The 19985-nt window shown below is 48.8% G+C and overlaps 1 protein-coding gene across 3 annotated transcripts in view; it reads right to left on the bottom strand.

Moving 5' to 3' along the window:
* LOC122381948 (leucine-rich repeat-containing G-protein coupled receptor 5-like) overlaps window positions 1–19985 on the bottom strand; it is a 63625-nt gene that overhangs the window by 9838 nt on the left and 33802 nt on the right. For all 3 annotated transcript variants that reach the window (XR_006256614.1, XM_043366739.1, XM_043366748.1), the window contains exons 3-12: window positions 9100–9171; window positions 8716–8784; window positions 7876–7947; window positions 7039–7182; window positions 6395–6466; window positions 4333–4404; window positions 2805–2873; window positions 2191–2334; window positions 1765–1905; window positions 1336–1401 (exon numbers count right to left, since the gene is read on the bottom strand). Coding sequence is in view for 2 of the 3 variants with exons in the window: in XM_043366739.1 (XP_043222674.1) it covers window positions 1336–1401; window positions 1765–1905; window positions 2191–2334; window positions 2805–2873; window positions 4333–4404; window positions 6395–6466; window positions 7039–7182; window positions 7876–7947; window positions 8716–8784; window positions 9100–9171 (921 nt within the window). In the remaining variant the exon portion in view is untranslated. The remainder of the gene's footprint in view (window positions 1–1335; window positions 1402–1764; window positions 1906–2190; window positions 2335–2804; window positions 2874–4332; window positions 4405–6394; window positions 6467–7038; window positions 7183–7875; window positions 7948–8715; window positions 8785–9099; window positions 9172–19985) is intronic.

The raw sequence follows: 19985 nt of genomic DNA, 5'->3' as shown, positions 1-19985 counted from the left end.
GTCTGCCGGCCTGCCCAGCGCCCGCCCAGAGAGCCGACCCTGGCGGTCCAGTTCCTGACTGAGCCCTGCCTGGGGTGCAACCGCCCGCAGCCCGGCAGTCCCGGCCCGCCGGCTGCAGCCGCCGTCCATTGTTCCGGCCGGCGCCGTGGTGTATGAGGCAGAGAGCCCGGCCCGGCCGGCCGGCTGTCGGCGGCTCGTGTCTGCAGCAGGCACTCCGCGCCGCACGCCGCCAGCCATCAGTCATGGCGCTCTCGGCCCGATCTGTTACCGCCCCGCTCCATGTGGGCCGGCCGCCGCGGGCCCCAACCCTGTCGCTCCACCCATCTGCAGATTACTGCTCCCGGCACGGCGGGGTGCGAGCCCAGTTTTTGCCACCGGCAGAGACGGATGGTCGCCGGTGTGACCCTGCTGTTTACGAGCCATCAACCAACTGCGCGTGTCGAGACGGTCTGCTGTAGGATTGAGTTGTAGAAAGTGAATGGAGACGCTTGCAAGACTGTTTATTTTTCGTGGACTTGCTTACCGAAGCCTGCAAAACGGTAGCGAACAGCACGCATGCTACTGTATTTAAGAACAAAAGATCAATAACGAGTGCAAAATTTACTTTACATATCTGCTTTGTAAAAAGGTAAAATTCTTTCCCGGGTGTCCCTTGATGTTGTCGCATCTAAATGGCTTATGCTGATGTGCTAACTACAAAGCTTGCCTCTTTTTTACCAAGGCGACTTCAATTAATCATCATCACATAACCAAATGAGGTTAAATTTACATGGACATACAAGATGCACCGTCTAATGGCGGCATGTCGGCGTGGCACCCGTCTCATGCGTCTTTCTCGCAGCACAACAGAAAATGACGGACGACCGCGGCGAGCTAATGACGGCTCGGCGGCCGCTGCGAGTCGCTGCGAGCCGCGCCGCTGCCAGTTCGGCCATCGGTTACAGCCGTATAATCAGACAGTACTCTCGGAGCTACATTCCGACAAACATAGGGATCCGTTCAGAAGCGGCCTCCACAGCAAATGACTCGGACAACGACCGCGCGGCGGCTGCAGCGGCGAGCCTGTACCGTATCCCTCCCCTCCCCGGCCTGGAGGGGGGGGACGGTCCCATGGGAGCCACTGCGCTGGACAGAGAACGGCCAGCGGGATGAACCAAACGGGAATCCCGCATGGATAATTGGCGCAGTGGACTCAGTGGGGTTACGTTGGGAAAGACCCAGAAGTTTTTTTATGTAAATTTAGTCCGAACCTTTTGATAGGAAGGATTCACAAGGACAGAGCCACCGCTATGCGAAGCTTGTTGCGGTGACCCTATAGCTTCACTGGGTACTTACAGTAGTCGGAGGTCGACACACTGGTCCAGCTTCGGCAGAGCTCGGAGGCTATTCGATGGCAGATATCTGAAATAAGATCACAGCCGAGTCAATTTACGCCGACAAATTTGAAGCTCTTCGATATAAAACAATGTATTTGATTTCAATCACCAAACAGCTAGCAACCGAGCTCATCCCCACTTTTCATAAACATTCCATTATATTGCATCATACTGAACTGCGCTACAGTTTCAGCTTTCACAGACAACGTATCGGATTCTGTTTCACTCTTCCCAGCGGGCCATCCTCCCGTCTCGGCTCCTGCTGACCTCCCGTCAGCTCCCGTCTCCCGTCTGATCTCGGATCACATGTGCTCCCGGCTCCCTTCGTCCCGGCTCCCGTCTAGTCCTGGCTCCCGCTTGCTTCAGTCTTCTCTCTCCCCTGACTCACATTCTCCGCAGTCGCGGCGCTATGGAGCACAGGTCGTCCGGCACCGCCGTCAGCTTGCTGCCGTAGATCCGCAGGTCCAGTAGCTGCCCGGTCCCGTTCAGATTGGGGAACACACTCAGCTCCTTCACACCAGACAGTTTGCTGGAACAACGGACAACGCTTATGTCAGGAGAGAATTAATGCAGAGATGGGGAGTTAGACTTCGTGACAGCGCCATGACATCTTGGTTCCAGAGATTGGAGGTTTAAATCTTCAAGAATGTAAAAAAAACGCGCTGTGACATAAATAAAACGTGACAGCAAAGTGCCTCAACAGGCACCCACAGTCCATAACAGTGCCTCAACAATAAAACACATGCACTCACAGACCAGCACAGTGGCTCAGTGCGCACTCTCAGACCAGCACAGCGCCTCAGTGAACACTCACAGTTCCTTGAGGCGCGGCAGGTTGGCGAAGGCGTCTCTGTCGACGGTGAGGATCGGGTTACCGCCCAGCTCCAGCTTCTCCAGCGACGGAGCCCGCTGCAGCACCCCTTCCTTGACGTACGTCAGACGGTTGCTCGACAGCTGACTGCAACCGCACCAAACGGCACATCAAACATGTGAACGAGCACGTGATGATAGTGTTGATAGCCTCATAGGCTAGCATTGAGTAATGACTATCCGAGAATACTGTAGCTTCCGAACAAATGTGCAGTGTTGGTAGCTGAGATGCTATATGCATGTATTGGTTGCATAATATATTAGTGTTCCTTGATGTCTCCATTTACAGGCTAAGCTGTGCAACGAGGACAGATGTTCATTACACCTTTCAACTAGAGTTGAGTGATGATGTTCGTTAGTCATCTAATTAGGCTCAGCCGCGAATACACCTTGATGTTCGGACGCGGCTCGAATAATGGCGTGGCTGCCCTCCTATCAGCATTCAGACACTGCGCTCGGATAAGTAACTCGTCCTTCAGAAACGAAAACTATTTAATGCTGTGCCGATCAGTGTGCTTATCACATCTAAACCGCTCATCTATGACCGTTACTACTCACATAGTCTGGACGGCAGTGAGGCGACCGATCGCCTTCGGAATGTCCGTCAAAAGGTTCCCCTCCAGCTCTCTAGGGAGGGTCAGGGGAGCGCCAGGTGTTAGTCTGTTATCATTCAGTGTCCGAATGGTTACATACACATCGTGTTATATTTGTATATTATTAGGTTAGTTTTGAATATATGTACATAAAATACGATCAGACAGAATAATAGGTAGAGTAAAAAATTAGAAAAAACATTCAAAACTGAACGTTATTGAAAAAAAATCAACAGATTGTTAAGCAGCATTGTTTAAATATTTCAGATAATATAACTGTGAGCAAATGAATTGCAACAATATGATATCAACGGTAGTGGATGGAATATAATAATGTGCACAGTGCATACATATAACTAATCAAGCACTGAGTGTCACATTTAACCCGCGCACCGACGGGGGGGGTGGATATCCGCCCCCCCTGAGGTTTTTCGCGAATAGCGGGAAAACCGCGGCGCGTAGCGCCGCGAAATTTGGTATGACTATTCCCTTATCAATTTTACACATGGTGTGCAAGTTTGAACCTCCTATCTTTCAAGGTCAGGTCACCAGGTCACTTTGAATGACCCAACCTCAAGTCACTTTTTTGCAACTTTGTCACCGTGCCAGAGATACAGTAGATGTCGGAGGCCTTTGAAAGTCGCAGGATGTTATTAGGTCATTAGTAGCTACAATTTGTATATCACGGAATTTTGATATCGGTGACCTAAGGTCAGGTCAATTTCGCGACCTCCCCATTATAAGTCAATGGGGGAAAAATCAACTCCCTGTTTTTACCACTAAAACGGGTCGGAATGGCCCCATATACCATACATGACTTCATATAAGATCAACCTTCACTACCTTGAGGTCTGTTTTGCTGTTGGGCAGCTGTGAGGTCATGTGACGTCATCAAAGGTCACCAAAGGTTTTTGGCCAATAACTCCGTACAGGAACAAGATACAGACGCGTGGATGGTCTCATTGTGTTCAGCTCGTCAAGACGCATCGAATGATATACATGATGACCTCGAGGTCACGTGACCTGAGGTCAACCTTTGACCTTGACCTTTCGAGGTCAACATATATATCATTCGATGCGGATTGACGAGAGGATCACGATGATGCCCTTAGTTTGTTCCTATCTTGACTAATTCGAAAGTTATTCGAGAAAAACTCTCTCCATATTTAGCGCCGCCATTTTGACTTTTTCGACCCCTGTGACGTCATCTTTGACCTGACCTGAAAATGACCTTAGTAAAAATTGTAGATCTTGACCGTGCGTATCCGATGCCGTTTACCGCTTGTCGCTATCTTGCTTCGTTCTCGAGATCTCAGGGGGGGCGGTCATCCGCCCCCCCCCCCCCCCCCGTCGGTACTAAGTTGGCGCAGACCCCCGTCGGTGCGCGGGTTAAGCCTCCTGTTCGTAATCGACGAGCCTGTCTTCTCGAGCCACAAGTAATATGCGCCCCCATTTAAACACAAGAACAGGCTGCCCTGTGTGAGGTCACTTACAGCACTCGGAGCTGGCTGAGTCCTGCGAACGCCTCATCATCGATATCCTGTAGGTAGTTGTTCTTCAGATTCCTGCCAGTGACGTTGAGAAGTTCAGACTAGTGATGTCTCCGAGCCAGGATCAGGAGAGGCTCGGGGGAAAGGAGTCACTCGGGAATTAAAAGGAAGGTTCGGAATCAAGAGATGTTTGAGCTCAGGAGAGACTCAGGGGTCAGAAATGTTTCAGTTAACCATAGCAAATCAGGGGTCAAGAGCAAGGCAGGAGAGGAGGAGCCAGATGACAGAAACAGCATTCGTAGCTACTTTGATTACAAAAGCTGATCAAGCGCATTTAAATTTGTCTTCTTGTGCCAGACTTTGGTACAAAGCACTTTCAAGTCCCACATGAATTGTCTGCCAACAGGAATCCTCGCCAGCGGCTGACTTGTGAGGGGATTTCGGAGCCAAGTGCTGCCAAAGTCTCGGCCGGACGTGTGTCGATTGACTCGGGGCTGCCAAATGACCTCCAGTTGGAGCGCTGTCCATCAGCGGAGCAGAGGCAATTTCACTTTATTCGCAGCCAGATGACTGAAGCTTTGTCACATAGAGCACACGCGAGTGATGTTTCATCCCGGCAGTAAAACTAGCCGAGGCTTGTATAAATCAACCAGTTCGCCCGCCATCCACCCGGAGAACTATGAATGCAAATGTTCCGCCAGAAAAAAAAACGTGCAATCATCAAGCCTGTTATGCCCCTCATGACGAATGGGGTCATCTCGGAGACAAATACCTCCAAAGGAGACCGTAAAGAACCCACTGAGCGGAAAAGCAGAATGAGGTGGATAAATGGAGATGAGAGGGCGAACGGAGACGGCACGGAAAACGGGATGGAAAACGGGACACTGCAGTGAGCGAAGAAATGGACGGAGTGGACAACCAGAGACGGAAGGGACCATGCAGCTAAGAGGCAACTGGTTCCAAAGTGGGGATGTTGCCGTGCGTGTTACAGCTGGACTGAGTGACAAGAAACAACACAGCGCCAGCCGGAGGTCCGGTTGGCGCTGACAGCCGTCCTTTATTCCCCGACAGTCTGCCCTGAGCAGGACGCAACCCCGGCCCACAGTCTCCCAGAGACGGCAGCGACCCCGTCCGGGCGGCATTGTGCCGACCCGGCCCAGGCCGCCGCGTCACTCTCAGCCGGGCCTCCTCAGACGCTGCCCGCTGCAGACGCCTTCCGATTCATTGAATAATCTGCCCCCCCCCCCCCCACCCCTGAGAGAGAGTGGCCATCGACGGCGACGACGGCGACGGCGCGCCGGCCGGGCCCGTAGGCAGCGGCCTCCGCCGACCCCGACGGCCGCCGGCGGCGCATCGGCGCGACACAATCCAGGCCGTCGGGCTGGGTCGGATTACAGCGGTCCGAGGGGGGTCGGAGAGAGGCGGGAGGACTGAGGTAGAGGAGGGATCAGGGACCACCACAGCGATATGGTAAAACATGGACCAATGAACGACAATGGACATAGGACCAACGATAAATTCGACCGCTCTGAAGGTAAAAATTATGTCAAAATACTTGTATTTACGATGTCGGTCATTGGAGTACACTTCGCAAGAGAATATCAAATTAAAAGGGCTACATGCATTACTCCCATGAATGAATTACAAAGGGTTATTTATATGCTATTCTAATGTGAATGTTATGAGCGTCGCTGCAGCTGAAGAAAAATGAATGTCTCGTTAGGCATGAAATCAAGGCAAGCTCTAGTGTCCTGGGAGGCAAATGAGTTGGACTGGTGGATGGCATGTTGCATATATTTGAGTTGAATAACGCGCCTGTTGCAGACATAAGCATGATTTAAATGCAATATATCATCCGGCAACATCCTGAGATGACAGAGGCGGCATCAAAATGTTTAGGGAATGTCAGCAACACCGGTCAACATGTACACCGTCTATAAACAATGTAAATAATCCATGAAAGCAACACATGCATTGCCGGTCAGTGTATTATAACGGAGCGACTTGCAACCTGAATGAGGGTTTTCAGACTGCAGGGGATAATTCAAAGGTAGCTAGTACTCACAGCAGCTGCAGGTTTTCCAGCGTGCTGAGCGCGTTGTCAGGCAGCGATGTCAACTGGTTGCCCTCGAGACTCCTGCCAATGAGACAGCCCGGTCGCCGGTTACAGAACGAAAGCGACTATCCATAACGACAAAATGGCCACTAGGGCCACGTTATTGTGCCGCAACGAGCGATAAAAGATAACGACCCGCGGCGTGGAAGATCCTTTAATCTATTTTCACGAGAGCTCTGTCGGAAATGAATCGGTGCATGGGATCAGAGGGCGCGCCGTTCCGCTGATCCGGCCGAAACTCAGACCCTACGTCCAGTGGCGGCGCTCTGTGTCGATGGATGTGGCCTCCGATAAGCCAGTTCGGCAGTCTGCACGTTACAAATGCTACACGAGGTCGCTCCGTGACTTGATTTCATGGAAGACCATGGCTATCGTGGTCCAGGAAGCTGCGCCTCCTGTGATTAATGGAAACGGTGCTGAGATCAGAGATGGTTTAGTTGGTTTCCTTATATGAAATGTACGAGTATTACGAGTGTGTGCTATCCAAGGTGATTCATGCTTACGCATTGTTGGTATAGCTTATCCAAAATATTTGTAATTTGAATAGTACATGCGTCTATTTATTCACCTTGCACGCAGCAGTGTGTACTTACAGCGCTTTTAGTCTTGTGAGAGGTGCCAGAGCCTTGCTTGGAATGCTGCTAAACATGTTCCTGTCCAGGAACAGTTCTTCCAGCCTCCGCAGTGGACGGAAGCTGGGCTCCGTCACCTCGCTGAGACGATTGTTTCGCAGATCCCTGAAAGAGACAAGCGGTCGTCAGATGTGCGAATTGATAGCTGGTGTTCCGTGACTGTACCAATAGTGTTTGGAAGTAAGGAGAACTTTGGCGACTATGCTGAGGATAGATGACCTAGGAAGGTACCAGGAAGCAAGAGTCATATGTACCTAGATACCATCCAAACAACGTAAACAATGCCTAGTTATGAGCAATAAGTGCGTCAAAAAAGTCAACGGTTAAGAGTTAAGACATGATGCATTGCTAAGCTCAGATATTGTGCTCATTCTGGTTGTGCATACAGCATACACATATTTATATGTAAATTAACTAATTATAGTTTCATTCATATCTTAACGCAGCAGCAAGAACGTCATTCAAGCTGCGTAGGTACTGTCTGCGTGTTTGCCAGAAATGCGGCGGCGAGGGACAAGGGACATTTGGCGGGCACCCCGTGGGATTCCTCGTTAGGCGGACCTGACTGTGGCGGCCGCCAAGATGTGCCGGATATGACTCCGGATGATGGGCCCGTCCTGTCTGAAAATGACCGCGCCGCTCCCTCTCACGAGGTCAGCGCTGCAGCTGACAGACAAACTCTGGGCTCGTGACTCAGTGAAAGGAGGGCCGCGTCGCGTGGGATCCCCGTCCGCATGCTAAAAAAAAAACTGACATCATAATGCATTGCTATATAAAATCACTTTTATCTTCACTTACAGTTTGGTGAGCCGTAATTGCCCATACATGGCCTCGGGGGCTAACGCTTCGATCCGGTTCCACGCCAGTGACCTATGGACAAGAAGCGAAAACATTACGAATTACACCTTTCACAACTTCCTGGTTGGTAGGGCGGCGAGGTCAAGAATAAATCCTTTCATTCATTGGAAATAGATCCGTCCCGACTGTCGGGGAGACCCCAAACATCTGTCAGAGTCACCGAAAATTCCTGTCGCGGACACTGCAGATTCCTGTCCGGTCCGGCACGGCGTTTATTGCAGAAAGTTGCCGGGTATAAGACCGGCAGCCAGCCACAGCTGGTCCGAAATGAGCTCCCAGCCCGCCGACAGGCAGTGGCCGCGTCTTCCCCAACCATACTCTGCTCCAGCCCCCCGGATGGCACCGCACCGGCATTCGCCAGTTATCTCACCACAACACACGGCAACAGCAAACAGGAAGAGGATGGATAGTTCACTATCTAACAACTTTAAATACGATCAAAAGATTGTTTTACACTCATATTCCTCCCTCTTTCCCTACATCCCTTCCTCCTACCTCCCTGACTCCATCTTTCCTCTATCCCTCCCTATAAGTCCATCCATCCCTCTCTCCTTTTTTCTCCCAACTTCCTTCCATTCCTCTCTGGCTCCGTCCATTACTCCCCTCCCTCCTTCCCTCTCTCCCTCTCTCTCTCTCTCTCTCTCTCTCTCTCTCTCTCTCTCTCTCTCTCTCTCTCTCTCTCTCTCTCTCTCTCTCTCTCTCCTCTCGCTATTTATCCAGATACATATATCCCGCTACCAGCCCTATATGTTTTCATGTCCAGATCTGGGGGCCACTCACAGCGATCTGAGACGCAGCCGCTGGAAGGCGCTCGCCGGCACTTTGCCTATTCGGTTATGGCTGAGATCACTGAAACAAAAGGACGAACAAGGTCAAGTAGGCACTTGGCTAGAACGCAGAGTCGACTGCTGTTTATACTCGGCTGTAAACCGACATAATGCCTAATGGTATCCACTGAAGTTATTCATGAATGCGCATATGGGGAAAGTGGTAGATTAGTTGCGTTCTCATTTCTGGTGCAGTGAATTGCTCGCTTAAGAGTTATTCCAAAAAGTAATGGTATTATCTGAAATTCGTAATTGAGAACTCAAAAAATGATAAATTTCTGGCTAATCACGGTGCCTAAAATGATAAGATAACAGTAAAAATATATTGAGTACTCACAGCTTAACAACAGACGGGAACGTTTTGTACAAGTCGGGTGGGATGCTCTGGAAGTTATTGTTGCTCAGATCTCTGCAAAAGAAGAAAAACGTGTTACACTCTATCCATCCATGCACTCACACTAGCCCAAGCGATCGTTAAACACAGCTAACTCAAACAAAATATGTATATGTTACAGGCAAAGTGAAAACTCTGGCGGGTCAGGCATTTTGCAAATTGCCTAGGCATTTTGCAAAATGCCCGAGTTTTCACTTTGCCTGTAACATATATAAAAGTTTGACCACAGTGTTTGAGTGTCCGTTTTGGGGAACCACTTTAAAAATGCTCGATGCAAAAGAGCTCCGCTGATAAGCTGCAAAACAGGCAACTCATACCCCTGCCGTCTCTACATAACATCTGTAATGTGCACCTGAATGGTCTTAATTACTTCAGCAGTCATAAACCGGCCACTAAACGTAACCCCTTCCATTGTTATTTAAATACCGCGTTCATAAAGCGTTTGGCTGCCCTCATTCAGCACCATGTCGCGGCTCGTTATCGTGTCGTGTGTCTGTCGGGCTGCGTCACAGACGTCCAATCCGTCATCGAGCTGTCCCGCTGGCGTGTGTCGCGCCGCCGGTGTCGGCCTGTCAGTGGGCCGCTCCGGAGCAGATAACGCCAGTCAGGCCCACTTAGCGACGACGGCGGCCGTGAAACGACGGCCGAGAGGGAGAGAGAGAAGGGGAGGGAGAGAGGGAGATGGAGAGACGCGGTCTGATGTCGTGACGATCGCATGCCGTCAAAGGCAGTCAGCGACTGGCGGTGAGCGGCGAGCTATTGTTCGCTCAGTATATGTGTCGGGATAAAAAAAACACCGAAGGTCAGAAGGTAGCATAATTAGCCAACATAATGTCAAACCAGACTTGTAAGCGATTCAACTCTGATTGAATCGATTCTCATGAATCGCTTGAAAATGCCGACTCACTGTGATTGAGTCGGTTGAATCACCTCTTGTCACCATATGAATCCTGATTGATTCGGTCAAACATGGCAACTGCAAGTGATTGAATCGGCAACTCATCGATTCAAGTTGATCGAATTAACAAAATGATTCAATCACCATGTGCTGGAAATTGAGGTTATGACCATATTTAGTACTATATTATGTAGAAATATATGTGGCATTTGCATCATAGTCACACACAATGCACTGCAAAATTTTTAGGTATTTTGTCAGCATTATAAATGCGCACAGCTATCATAATTGAAAAACATAAAAAATTGTTTTAGGTTTTAATCAAACTGTAAACACAAAATATACATAAATGTCAATGCATAAAGATGAAAAAATGAATGTTAAGTTTCTTTCCAGTGCCTTAAAATCAGTATAGTAGCCAAGTTAACAGTAGCAGTAAGCAGGCGCACATTGCTCAACAGTTCAACACACATGTTTTAGATATCATGTTAATCATTATATTTTCAATACCCTGTTTCATCAGGACATTTGTGAGTATATTGATGAATACACAATGCATGTTCACATTATAATTTGGTAACCTTAGTTACTGATTTGATTTTGGGCTAAGGGTCATAAATTGCTTGATCTAACCCATGGTCTTCTCACTCACTTTACATTTCCCAGCAGAATCAGCGTTTACCTATCAACGTAAATAACTGGAATACCTTGGCTTATGAGCACTGATGGATCTGTCACATATTGCCGTGGTGGCTCCCAATTACACAAAAGTAAAGATACAATGGCAAAAAGCAGATACATACCCTACTAGGTATTAAAAAACAACCACCTTCCCATCACCTCCACCATCACCCAAAATCTATTGTTTTCATAGCTCAACAATCTTTATCCGTTTGGTGTTCTTCACCTTCTAGTTTTGAGGACCGCTAACAGTTTTGCATTCGATGCTAAATTCGGATTAGAGATTTGCCAGACTGCTCGCAATATTTGCCACATGCAAACCACGCAAAATATGTACGCTTTTATGTCGCAGCTGCGTCAATATACGCTGCAACTACCTAGTGCCGGGCTAAATACATATTGCCAAACCAATTTAGATTTTTACTGTTGGATATTTTTTTCTGTAATGAATTGGGCAGAATAAAAAATTGTTTTACACGCATGCATAAATATGCTTAATTGAATCTAAAAATATAAACTATGTATTTTATATAGTTAGTAATTCATGTTCTGCTGCCAAATTAAAGATGGCTGCCCACTTAGCGCATGCGTATGTACTTCAGTACTAAAGGCCTTGCTACACTACGCGTGTTCTGCGTGCGTTTTTTGCGAGCTTGCACGTTTGCGTATATTATATAAAAGTTAATAAAACCTTTTATAATGATTTAATAATTAAAAAAAATCATAAAAAATATAACAAAAACAAAACATAATATCGTTTCTTTCTAGAACCATATTATGCAAATCACGCAAACTCGCAAAAGCAAAAAACGCACGCAGAAAACGCGTAGTGTAGCCAGGCCTTTACAACTTGCAACTCAGCTTGAGCTCCGCCGCGTATGAAGTTTGGTGTCGTGGGGCGGGCTTGGAATTGTTATTTTGTCATTGAAGATATGGATGGCTGAGGTAGTTTTATCATGAGAGCATTCAATTTATATTATGTAACTATTGAATAGCTTCGTATGTGTCGATATTCCGTATTCTTGATAGTAAAGAAAACTTGTAGCACGCCGAAAATGTCTAGTCCGTGTAATCTTTACCGGCTTTACCACTGCTTGATAAAGTATCAATCAATATTTTTTTGAATGGCTGATCACCAGCTGTTTTAGTTTGGGTATCACAATTGATTTGCAAATTTTGGTCCTTTTCGATTATGCTGATAATATGTGGTAGTGTTCTGTGCAATTTTGCATGTTTCCTTTTGCAAGCGCCAAGCAGATAAATGAATTTTTATAAGTCTTCTGGTAGCTTCATTTGTAACAGAACTTGTGTTTTCTGCACTTCAATTATCATCTTTCCACCGTATTTATATAAATATCTACAACTTTGTTGAGAGTTCAGTATAGATTTAGTACTTTTCTATGTTTTTTGGTATTCTCCTAGTGTATTTGGTTGGTATCTGTTTTGTATCAGTTTCCAAAAAATGTCTTAAATTGATATCACATATGTATATATTTTATATAACATCTTGATTGAATCGCGTTGAGTTAAATCATGAGTTGAGTCATTCCCTGAATCACTGAAAATGGGATGAGTCGTGATTGAGTTGAATAACAAGGTCCATGAGTCGTGATTGAATCGCTTGGAAAATCAGACTGTTTGATTGAGTTATGATTGAATCGGTCATTTCATCAAGTGAGTCGTGATTGAATTGATTGAATTTTTTTGAATCGTTTACAAGTCTGTGTCAAACATTTCTTAGTACGCGTAGAAACACGCAGGATTCCAGGTTATGTATGTAAGGTTACATAGCAATGCAACGGTCAATAATGATTAAGTTTGTACAAATGTCAAATAGCATCCGTTCCCGATAGTATCACTGCACCGAAGCGCGTTCCTGAAGCAACTGTAAGGACCATCCCATCCTGCTCTCCTAAAAACAAGTTGAGCTCTTCGTCCCAGTGACCCACAATGGAGCACCACTGACGTGTCAGAAATAGCCCGTCCGACTTGAATGAACAAAGCCAGCGGTAGTACTGTCTGCAAAATACCGCAATTGGCGCGGCCGGCGGCGGCCGGCCGGGGTCCGTCTGGACGGGGCTTATCTGGGAGTCGGGCTGGTTTATTGCCGCGTTTGTCTGAGCAGTCTCGTCTCGGGCAGTGTCAGCAGCCGTACATAACTCGGGGGGAGTCGGAGGCCGGCCGAGATTCAGACGCTTCCGGTCGGAAGGCCGTGACAAAGCGTGCACCGCGGCGCGCTTTAGTAGACTGGTGTGAGCGACACTTGCTCCTTTTTTTGCTTTTAGGCACAAACGAGCTCATCGCTGTGACTCATGACATTTTTTTCGCATGACGTGAATCTAGGAACTCGGATTTGTATAGGCATACAACTGGGCACTGTGCAGCAATGTGCGAAAATATGTTTGAAATAATAGCACATTGAAAACAATACCTATCCAGCGCAATCTATTAAAACATGAGCAATAATATTATGTGCTTGTTAAGATGGGAACGCCCATCAACATATCTGTAACATTCAAACATCCTCCTCACCAAATGCAGTGTCCCCCGATATCGGCCGCACTCGAAGCCCAGTCTGGTGCTCTCTTTCCGCCAGCATTGAATTCAGTGGCATGCGGTACAGCCTACCCCGGACTGTGCAGGGGGCTGCTGCCCGCTCTGCGCCGTCCGCGGGAGCCGTGCGGTTGGTGCAGTGCGGTGTGGTGCTGTGCCTTCCTCGGCCCCTGGAGCCACAGGGGTCTGTGCTCGGACAAACGGCGTCCTGCCGACGTCATCCAATGACGCATAATGGGCACCGCACGCGTCACATCTCGGTCCGAAGACAAACGACGGCTCAGGCGGGAGCGGCGAGAATGCTTAGTCGGAACGGAAGCCATGAGAGAACCTGATCTCCCATCCATCACTCCGACTGTCCTTAATCTGCGCACAGTCCGGACGGCGGCGGCTCTGCCGGTCCCACGCCGCGGTCAGCGGTGAGCCGCGGCGCTCAGCCCTGAGCGACTTCGCCATCATCTGGCCCACGGGACAGGGGCGGGATAACAAATCACGTCACGCTATTAGAGGGCCCTGTCAGGCTAATCGCATACATCGGACGCTAGGCGTCGCTATCTGATACTGAGCAATGGGCGGGGCCGGTTCGGGGTGCAGCGTCACACCTGACCCTGCCCTCAGAGACGGACGGCATCTCTGCAGGTTCTCAGCGGGACGCCGCAGTCAGTCTGCACGCCAACAGACGTCGCGGAGTAGCAATGATTCAGAGTCAGAGAATAGCGCATAACGGGCGGTTATGAAGTGCTACTGCACTGTGTGGATATAAATATATCAGTAAGAAGTGCACGTAATTTTAACTCATGGGGCATTCCACGTCAAATCGAACAAAAATCGGCTGTTTTGCACCTTACCATCATCGATTTCATTATAAATTTGTGAGCGAGTTCCTGTGTCGCCCCGAACATTACATTGATGTTTTTTGCACATTCTGACCACAGGTCTTCTAAATATAGGGCATCGAATTTTTACAAAATGTTGCATCTTTATATTTTTGAACGACCATAACTTTGGTTGTACTTGTTTGATTTGAATGAAATAAACCTTACTGTTTAGGTAATTTCTTAAGCATTTGTTTAGAATTGCACCTACGTAAATATACGACCTTGAAATTTGCTTAACTCTGTTCTTAAGCACAAAAATTGAAATAGCAAAAAACACGTCACCTTCGATTTGGCTAATTTTCATATATTTTATTGCCTACCATATTCTTAACAACCTGTGAAAAAATTAGAGTGGGCCATTCATAAGTTTTGAAGAAAATGGCACATATGCAAACGTATTTTAGCACGCGCAGTGGAGGGGGAAGAGTGAATTTCGCCCCAGCCCTCCTGTGTTTCGCCAATATCTCATAGTATTAATGCGAAATTAATTATAGCTACCTGTACAAAATTGAATTGCACATCTCATCGTGCAAGCAAGAAGAAAATCGGTTCACAAACAACTGGTCTAGTAATAGCGGTGTAAAGTGAACATCCTGTCGCCGCGGCGACGCGGCGACTCGGCAGCCGGCGCCGACCGCTAGCCGCCGCCTGAATTGTAGACTGTGCCGGGACGGAACGGAACGGTTCCGTCTTTACATCGCGCTCCTTACCGCTGATTACGTTCGATTCGCGTCAAATTTTGTGAGAAGACTAAGAAATGTACAGGCAATCTTATGGTGTAAGAATTTTGAAAATAGGTTGGTAAACAATTGAAATATGAATGTGTAAACACAAAATTGTGATTGCTGCGTTTCCCGCGTCGGCCGATCCCGCCTCAGCCGGCGACATGTTACTCTTAGCGGGTCTCTAACTGCCATATTTATTATTGGATTAACTAGAAATTCCCCATACATACTCAAAAATGTATATTCTTTCGTATAGTGAAGATAAAAAGACGTGAAGATATCGGTGCGTGATAATGTTTTCGTTGAATTTTGGCTTCATGATGCATTTCCACACGGCTCAAAATTCACCGCAAAATACCGTTTGCCTGAGACACTTTTACTATGGAACTTGAATGCTTGACTACGATAACTATGTATTTCCATTCTCGCAGAGTTTGGGATATCACTAATCAGCAATCATTCATTTCAGAAAGTGTACACAAGCAAGCATGTCTTGACTCTGTCTTTCAAGGTCACGCGCGGTTGCGTGAGGTTGATGCATGAAAACGGCGTTTGCCGCGAGAGTTATGAATGGCCCACTCCAATTTTTTCACAGATGGTTAGGAACATTGTGACGGACATGATATGTAAAAATTACCCGAATCGAAGGTGACGTGTTTTTTGCTATTTAAATTTTTCGGTTTTAATTCAAGGTCAAATGCATTTCAAGGTCACTTCAATTTAATTTTATAATTAAAAATCAAAGCCTTATCAATTGCCTACAAGACCCTGTTAATATCATTTTGATACCAGAAAAGGAACCAGAGTTATAGACATTTAAAAAATTGATGTGTGGCATTTTTGGCTATATTCGATGACCTATATCTCAGCGATACTTTATCAAATTTCGAAAATATTATACGTAACTCAGTTTTGAACCATGCCCAGTCTGCCTACAAATTTTCAGAAAAATCGAAGGGGATGACGGATTTCGGTGTTTGATTTGACATGGAATGCCCCTCATGCAATAATACAACAGCCAGTTAAGGTCCTGACTCTGTTCTACGGACTCGGCGGCTCGGTGGCCTATAATCTACAGAACATCTCCCACCCTCGATCGCCACTGTCGCTGCGGTGGTCCGTGACCCAGCGGCCCACGCGGGTCGGCGGCAGTGGCTCCTTGTGAACGATTATAGGCCGGCGCGGGCGATCCGGCCGCCCCGTTTCATTTTGATTAGGCCGACGACGGGTGTGTCTATAGGACGGTATTTTTGGATTGAAAGTTGCTATTGGGGAGGGTGGGAGGGGATCGTTTTCCACAGCCTGTCGCTTCGTTTCCACCCTTCCGCACTGTCCGCCGCCTCTGAGCGCGCGCCTTGGACTGCCCGACCTGTTTTGCGGCCTGTGTACTGTGCGTGTCTTATCTCGCCTCGGCCGAAGCCCGGTCCCCTCCCCCTGGACCCGGGTCGTCAACCGCGCCAGGGCTCGGGTCTCCTCCCACCCCTCTGCCCCTCCCTCCCTCCTCGTGCTGGCCATCCTCCGCTCCCTCTATTCGAGCCCCAAATCAAGCTATTATAGGCCGGCGCGGGCGATCCGGCCGCCCCGTTTCATTTTGAGCCGGTGACAGCTGCATCGCAGCAGCAGCCGCAGCTGGTGGCGACGCTCATTGTTTGACGCGAGCCCGGCGCCGCTAGCAGCCAGCGACAGAAAATGACTCAAATTTGTCGACACGCGCTCTAATCGCTGTCATGTGTCCGGATTAAATGAGACAATACGTCTGGAAAGGGCAGAAATCACAGCTCGCCGGTGCTGAAGTGTGCCACCAGACGCTGCTGAAATAGCTGACTGACGCCCTGTCGTTACCACTAACTGAGTGGAAACGATCGTTGAGCCGGGTACGATAGCCGCCGTGACGCCAATTTACGCGCTGACAGCCTGAAATCCGCATCCAGCTCCCCGATTCCCTCGTGCAATCCCAGACAACTTGGCTTTCTCTATCTCCAGACGCATTTGTAGAGCTGAGATTGACGGCTCTTTCCAGTCTGGCTCGCGGTGAACAGAGCTGTTGATAACAGCCCAAACAAATCCGCCGGCGGGGCTCGTATCGCGAGCTGCCCGGTCGCCGGGGACGGCGAGTCCCTTTAATCGATCTCGTATGGCCGCCGCACGAGCCCAGCTCGCTGCTCAGGGAGACACCGGGCCGGTGCCGCTCCAACGGCTGATTACGTGTCTGCTGCACTCTGCGGCGGCCGGCCGTCTTAATTCCTGCTGCCCCGGTCATGGCACGGTGCCAATAGCCGCCGGCACTGCCGCCCGGTCGCCCGGGCTGGGGGGGGGGGCGAGGGGGGGGGGGCGGACGCGGTGGGCAGGACACCGACACGGGCGGTCTTTCTCAACGCCTGTCGACGGCCGCCGGCCCGGCGCCACGGCCCTTGTCGCACGCAGGTGCGTGTCAGTGTTCGTGTCAGCGGCTGGCTGAGGCAGGTATTAGCCCAGGTCACGGGCCTGGCCTGCACGAAATGCCAGCGATACTCGGCTGCACTGCTTGAATAAGGTGGCTGCTCGGAATCGCTACCAAATGTGTTCTGAATCAATGGCTGTGTTGATTGAGGTAATAGATCGGACTGGCGGGACGGAGACAGTGCAGCCGTTCCAAAACCTTACTCCAACTGTTGTCGTTGTATAGTTCGAATTGGTTGATCTGCATCCTTCATTCAATCCTGCTAATTAGCTCCAGATCTGATAAGGATATGAGTTGGTGCACGCTTCCGTATCGGACCTCCTTTTTTACGCATCGGCGTCGAGCGTTTATTGCCAATAATTGCCTTGGGCAGCTTCTTTTCGAAGGAACGAAGCCTGATGATTAGAAGTCAATGCAATGATTCGAAAAGAGATTAGCGTGCTAGCAAAAGAGCCATTTTGCCCTCTCATTGGACTTCCTCTTCTCGTTCCCAGCTATTTTCAAGCTTCAAAGTTCTCTCACTCGTCTTTTCATTTCCGAGTCACATCCATTTTCAACGAACCGAGTCCGTCTTATTTCCTGTCGCCTGTTCCATCTCGGCCATTCCCCAGTTTCATTTGGTCGTATCATTTTTGCTCGCGTTTGCTAGTATTAGTCTCGGTTTCAACTCTATCACGCTCCTCTCCCTGTCCTCTTGCACTCTGAATCACACACATCGCCTCTTTATCTCCCTCGGTCTTTCCCTTTTTATGCGCTGAAAACGAGAAGCTATCCCAACCCGAACATTAATCTTATCCGAGACAAGATGTATTACACAGGAAAAGAAGGCCGACGGCTGGGTATGGTGCCGGATTTCTCAGCCTGTTATGGCTGTTGTAGTGCTAGGAGGAGGCCCGGTGCGGCCGCGCGCGCTCCCGTCCGGCGTTCTGGGAGATGTGCTCTGAGGGAGACGCATTCTGGCCGCCTCGGATGAGGAAGCGCGGCGTGATAGCTGCATGATGCGACCATCAGCGGTCGGTTATCTGGCTATTATGCAGTCGCGGTGCGCTGCCGCTCTGTCGGTGAATATATTCGGAGATATGAGGGGAAGGAGGTCAGCATGAGAGCGAATCAGAGGAGCGCGCATGATGTTGGTAGATCTACGAAGTGTATCATGCATGACTGCATAGTTTGTGATAAGACCAAGGCAGCATTAAAGGGACCCTCCCACCTTAACATTAGATTTGAATTGAGATAGCCAAAATGGGGTCCCTGGCTCACAATTACCGGTTTCGGCACTCACAACATCGAGAAATGCCTTAAATCGGAAATATTGAATTTCAAAATTGCAGCATTTTGATTCAGAGGGGCTAATGCTTAGGAATACCCCTCTGAATGTGTGACGTCAGCGCAGATATCTAACGATTTTTAAATGTTTGACTAAAACGTTTTGTAGCACGCGGTTGGTATATGCTATTTGCGCGCAACATCTGCCGCAAACGCCGCACTTCTAAAATAAAGTCGCTAGAAACAGCGGAGATCCCAAAAAAGTAAACAAAAGTAAAAGTCTAATATCTTGAAAACCGGTGAATATTTTTCGGTGAAATTTGGTAGATATTCGTTTTCGCTCTTTCTGAACCGAGCGACATCACTTTCATGCCAATTCATAAACTTTTTTGAAGGTGGGAGGGTCCCTTTAACGCTAACCCCTTTTTTCATTTGTAATTGTTTTACTCGTAACTGCACGCCACAATAGTTAAGCATATATATAAATTAGCACTCGTCTGATAGGACCCCAACCTTTGTTTCGACAGTCTCACTGAACCTCTCTGCATTAATGCGAGCGTGTTGAATTCATTGCCCTGTGTTTGTCCCATTAATACCGTTAGCCATCCGACGAACACCGTTTGGTTTTCAAACGAGCCCCGACGCCGATCCCGTTCCAACACCAATGGGGCCGTTTGGTTCCGCGTCCCAGAGCGGGGCTCCGGTGCCGGCCTACCGGCGCACGGACCGGGCAGCAAACACTGGTCTGTGAAACCCCGGCCCACGGGGAACAGAGAACGAGATTACTACCACTGCCGGCGCCATTCTCGGCAGCGTCTGTTTGGGAATTTACACTGGATTAGTGAGTGTTTGTACATCAGACACACGTCCTTTGTGACATCGCTTAGAGCGGCAGCATACCTACTCTTGCACCAGCACCACCATCAGCATCACCATCATCCTGCTTCCCTTCCTCCACCATCGGCACCATCTCCGTCACATCATCAACATCGCCGGCGCCGCCGCCATCGGCGTCATCGCCATCGCTGTCACCATCACCGCTGCGTGGCGATCAATGGTGGCGTCACCATTCAGCGCTCGGACGCTGGCTATCGGAGCCACTATCAGGGCAGCCGCAGCCGCAGGGCCTTCCCCTCTGCAGCGCTGGATATGGACCAGCCTGACCGCCGGGAACTCACCGGGGACAGAGGTCGGGCTCGACAGGTTCCAATTTTGGGCAGGTGTGTCAAATTTGCGGTGAACCATGCGGTGTACAAAGGTGTATGGGTGAACTAATTTAGATTTTTGGAGCATGATCGAGATCGTAAGAGGAAAAAAACTGAGGCGGTAAAACTCAATCGAGTACACCCAAACCAATTCACCGGCCTGCAGTTCAGCAGTCAGCACTA

Source organism: Amphibalanus amphitrite, unplaced genomic scaffold (assembly GCF_019059575.1).
Source record: "Amphibalanus amphitrite isolate SeventyFive unplaced genomic scaffold, NRLGWU_Aamphi_draft 000011F_arrow, whole genome shotgun sequence".
Taxonomy (NCBI): Eukaryota; Metazoa; Arthropoda; class Thecostraca; order Balanomorpha; family Balanidae; genus Amphibalanus; species Amphibalanus amphitrite.
This window is presented reverse-complemented; position numbering and strand designations above follow the sequence as displayed.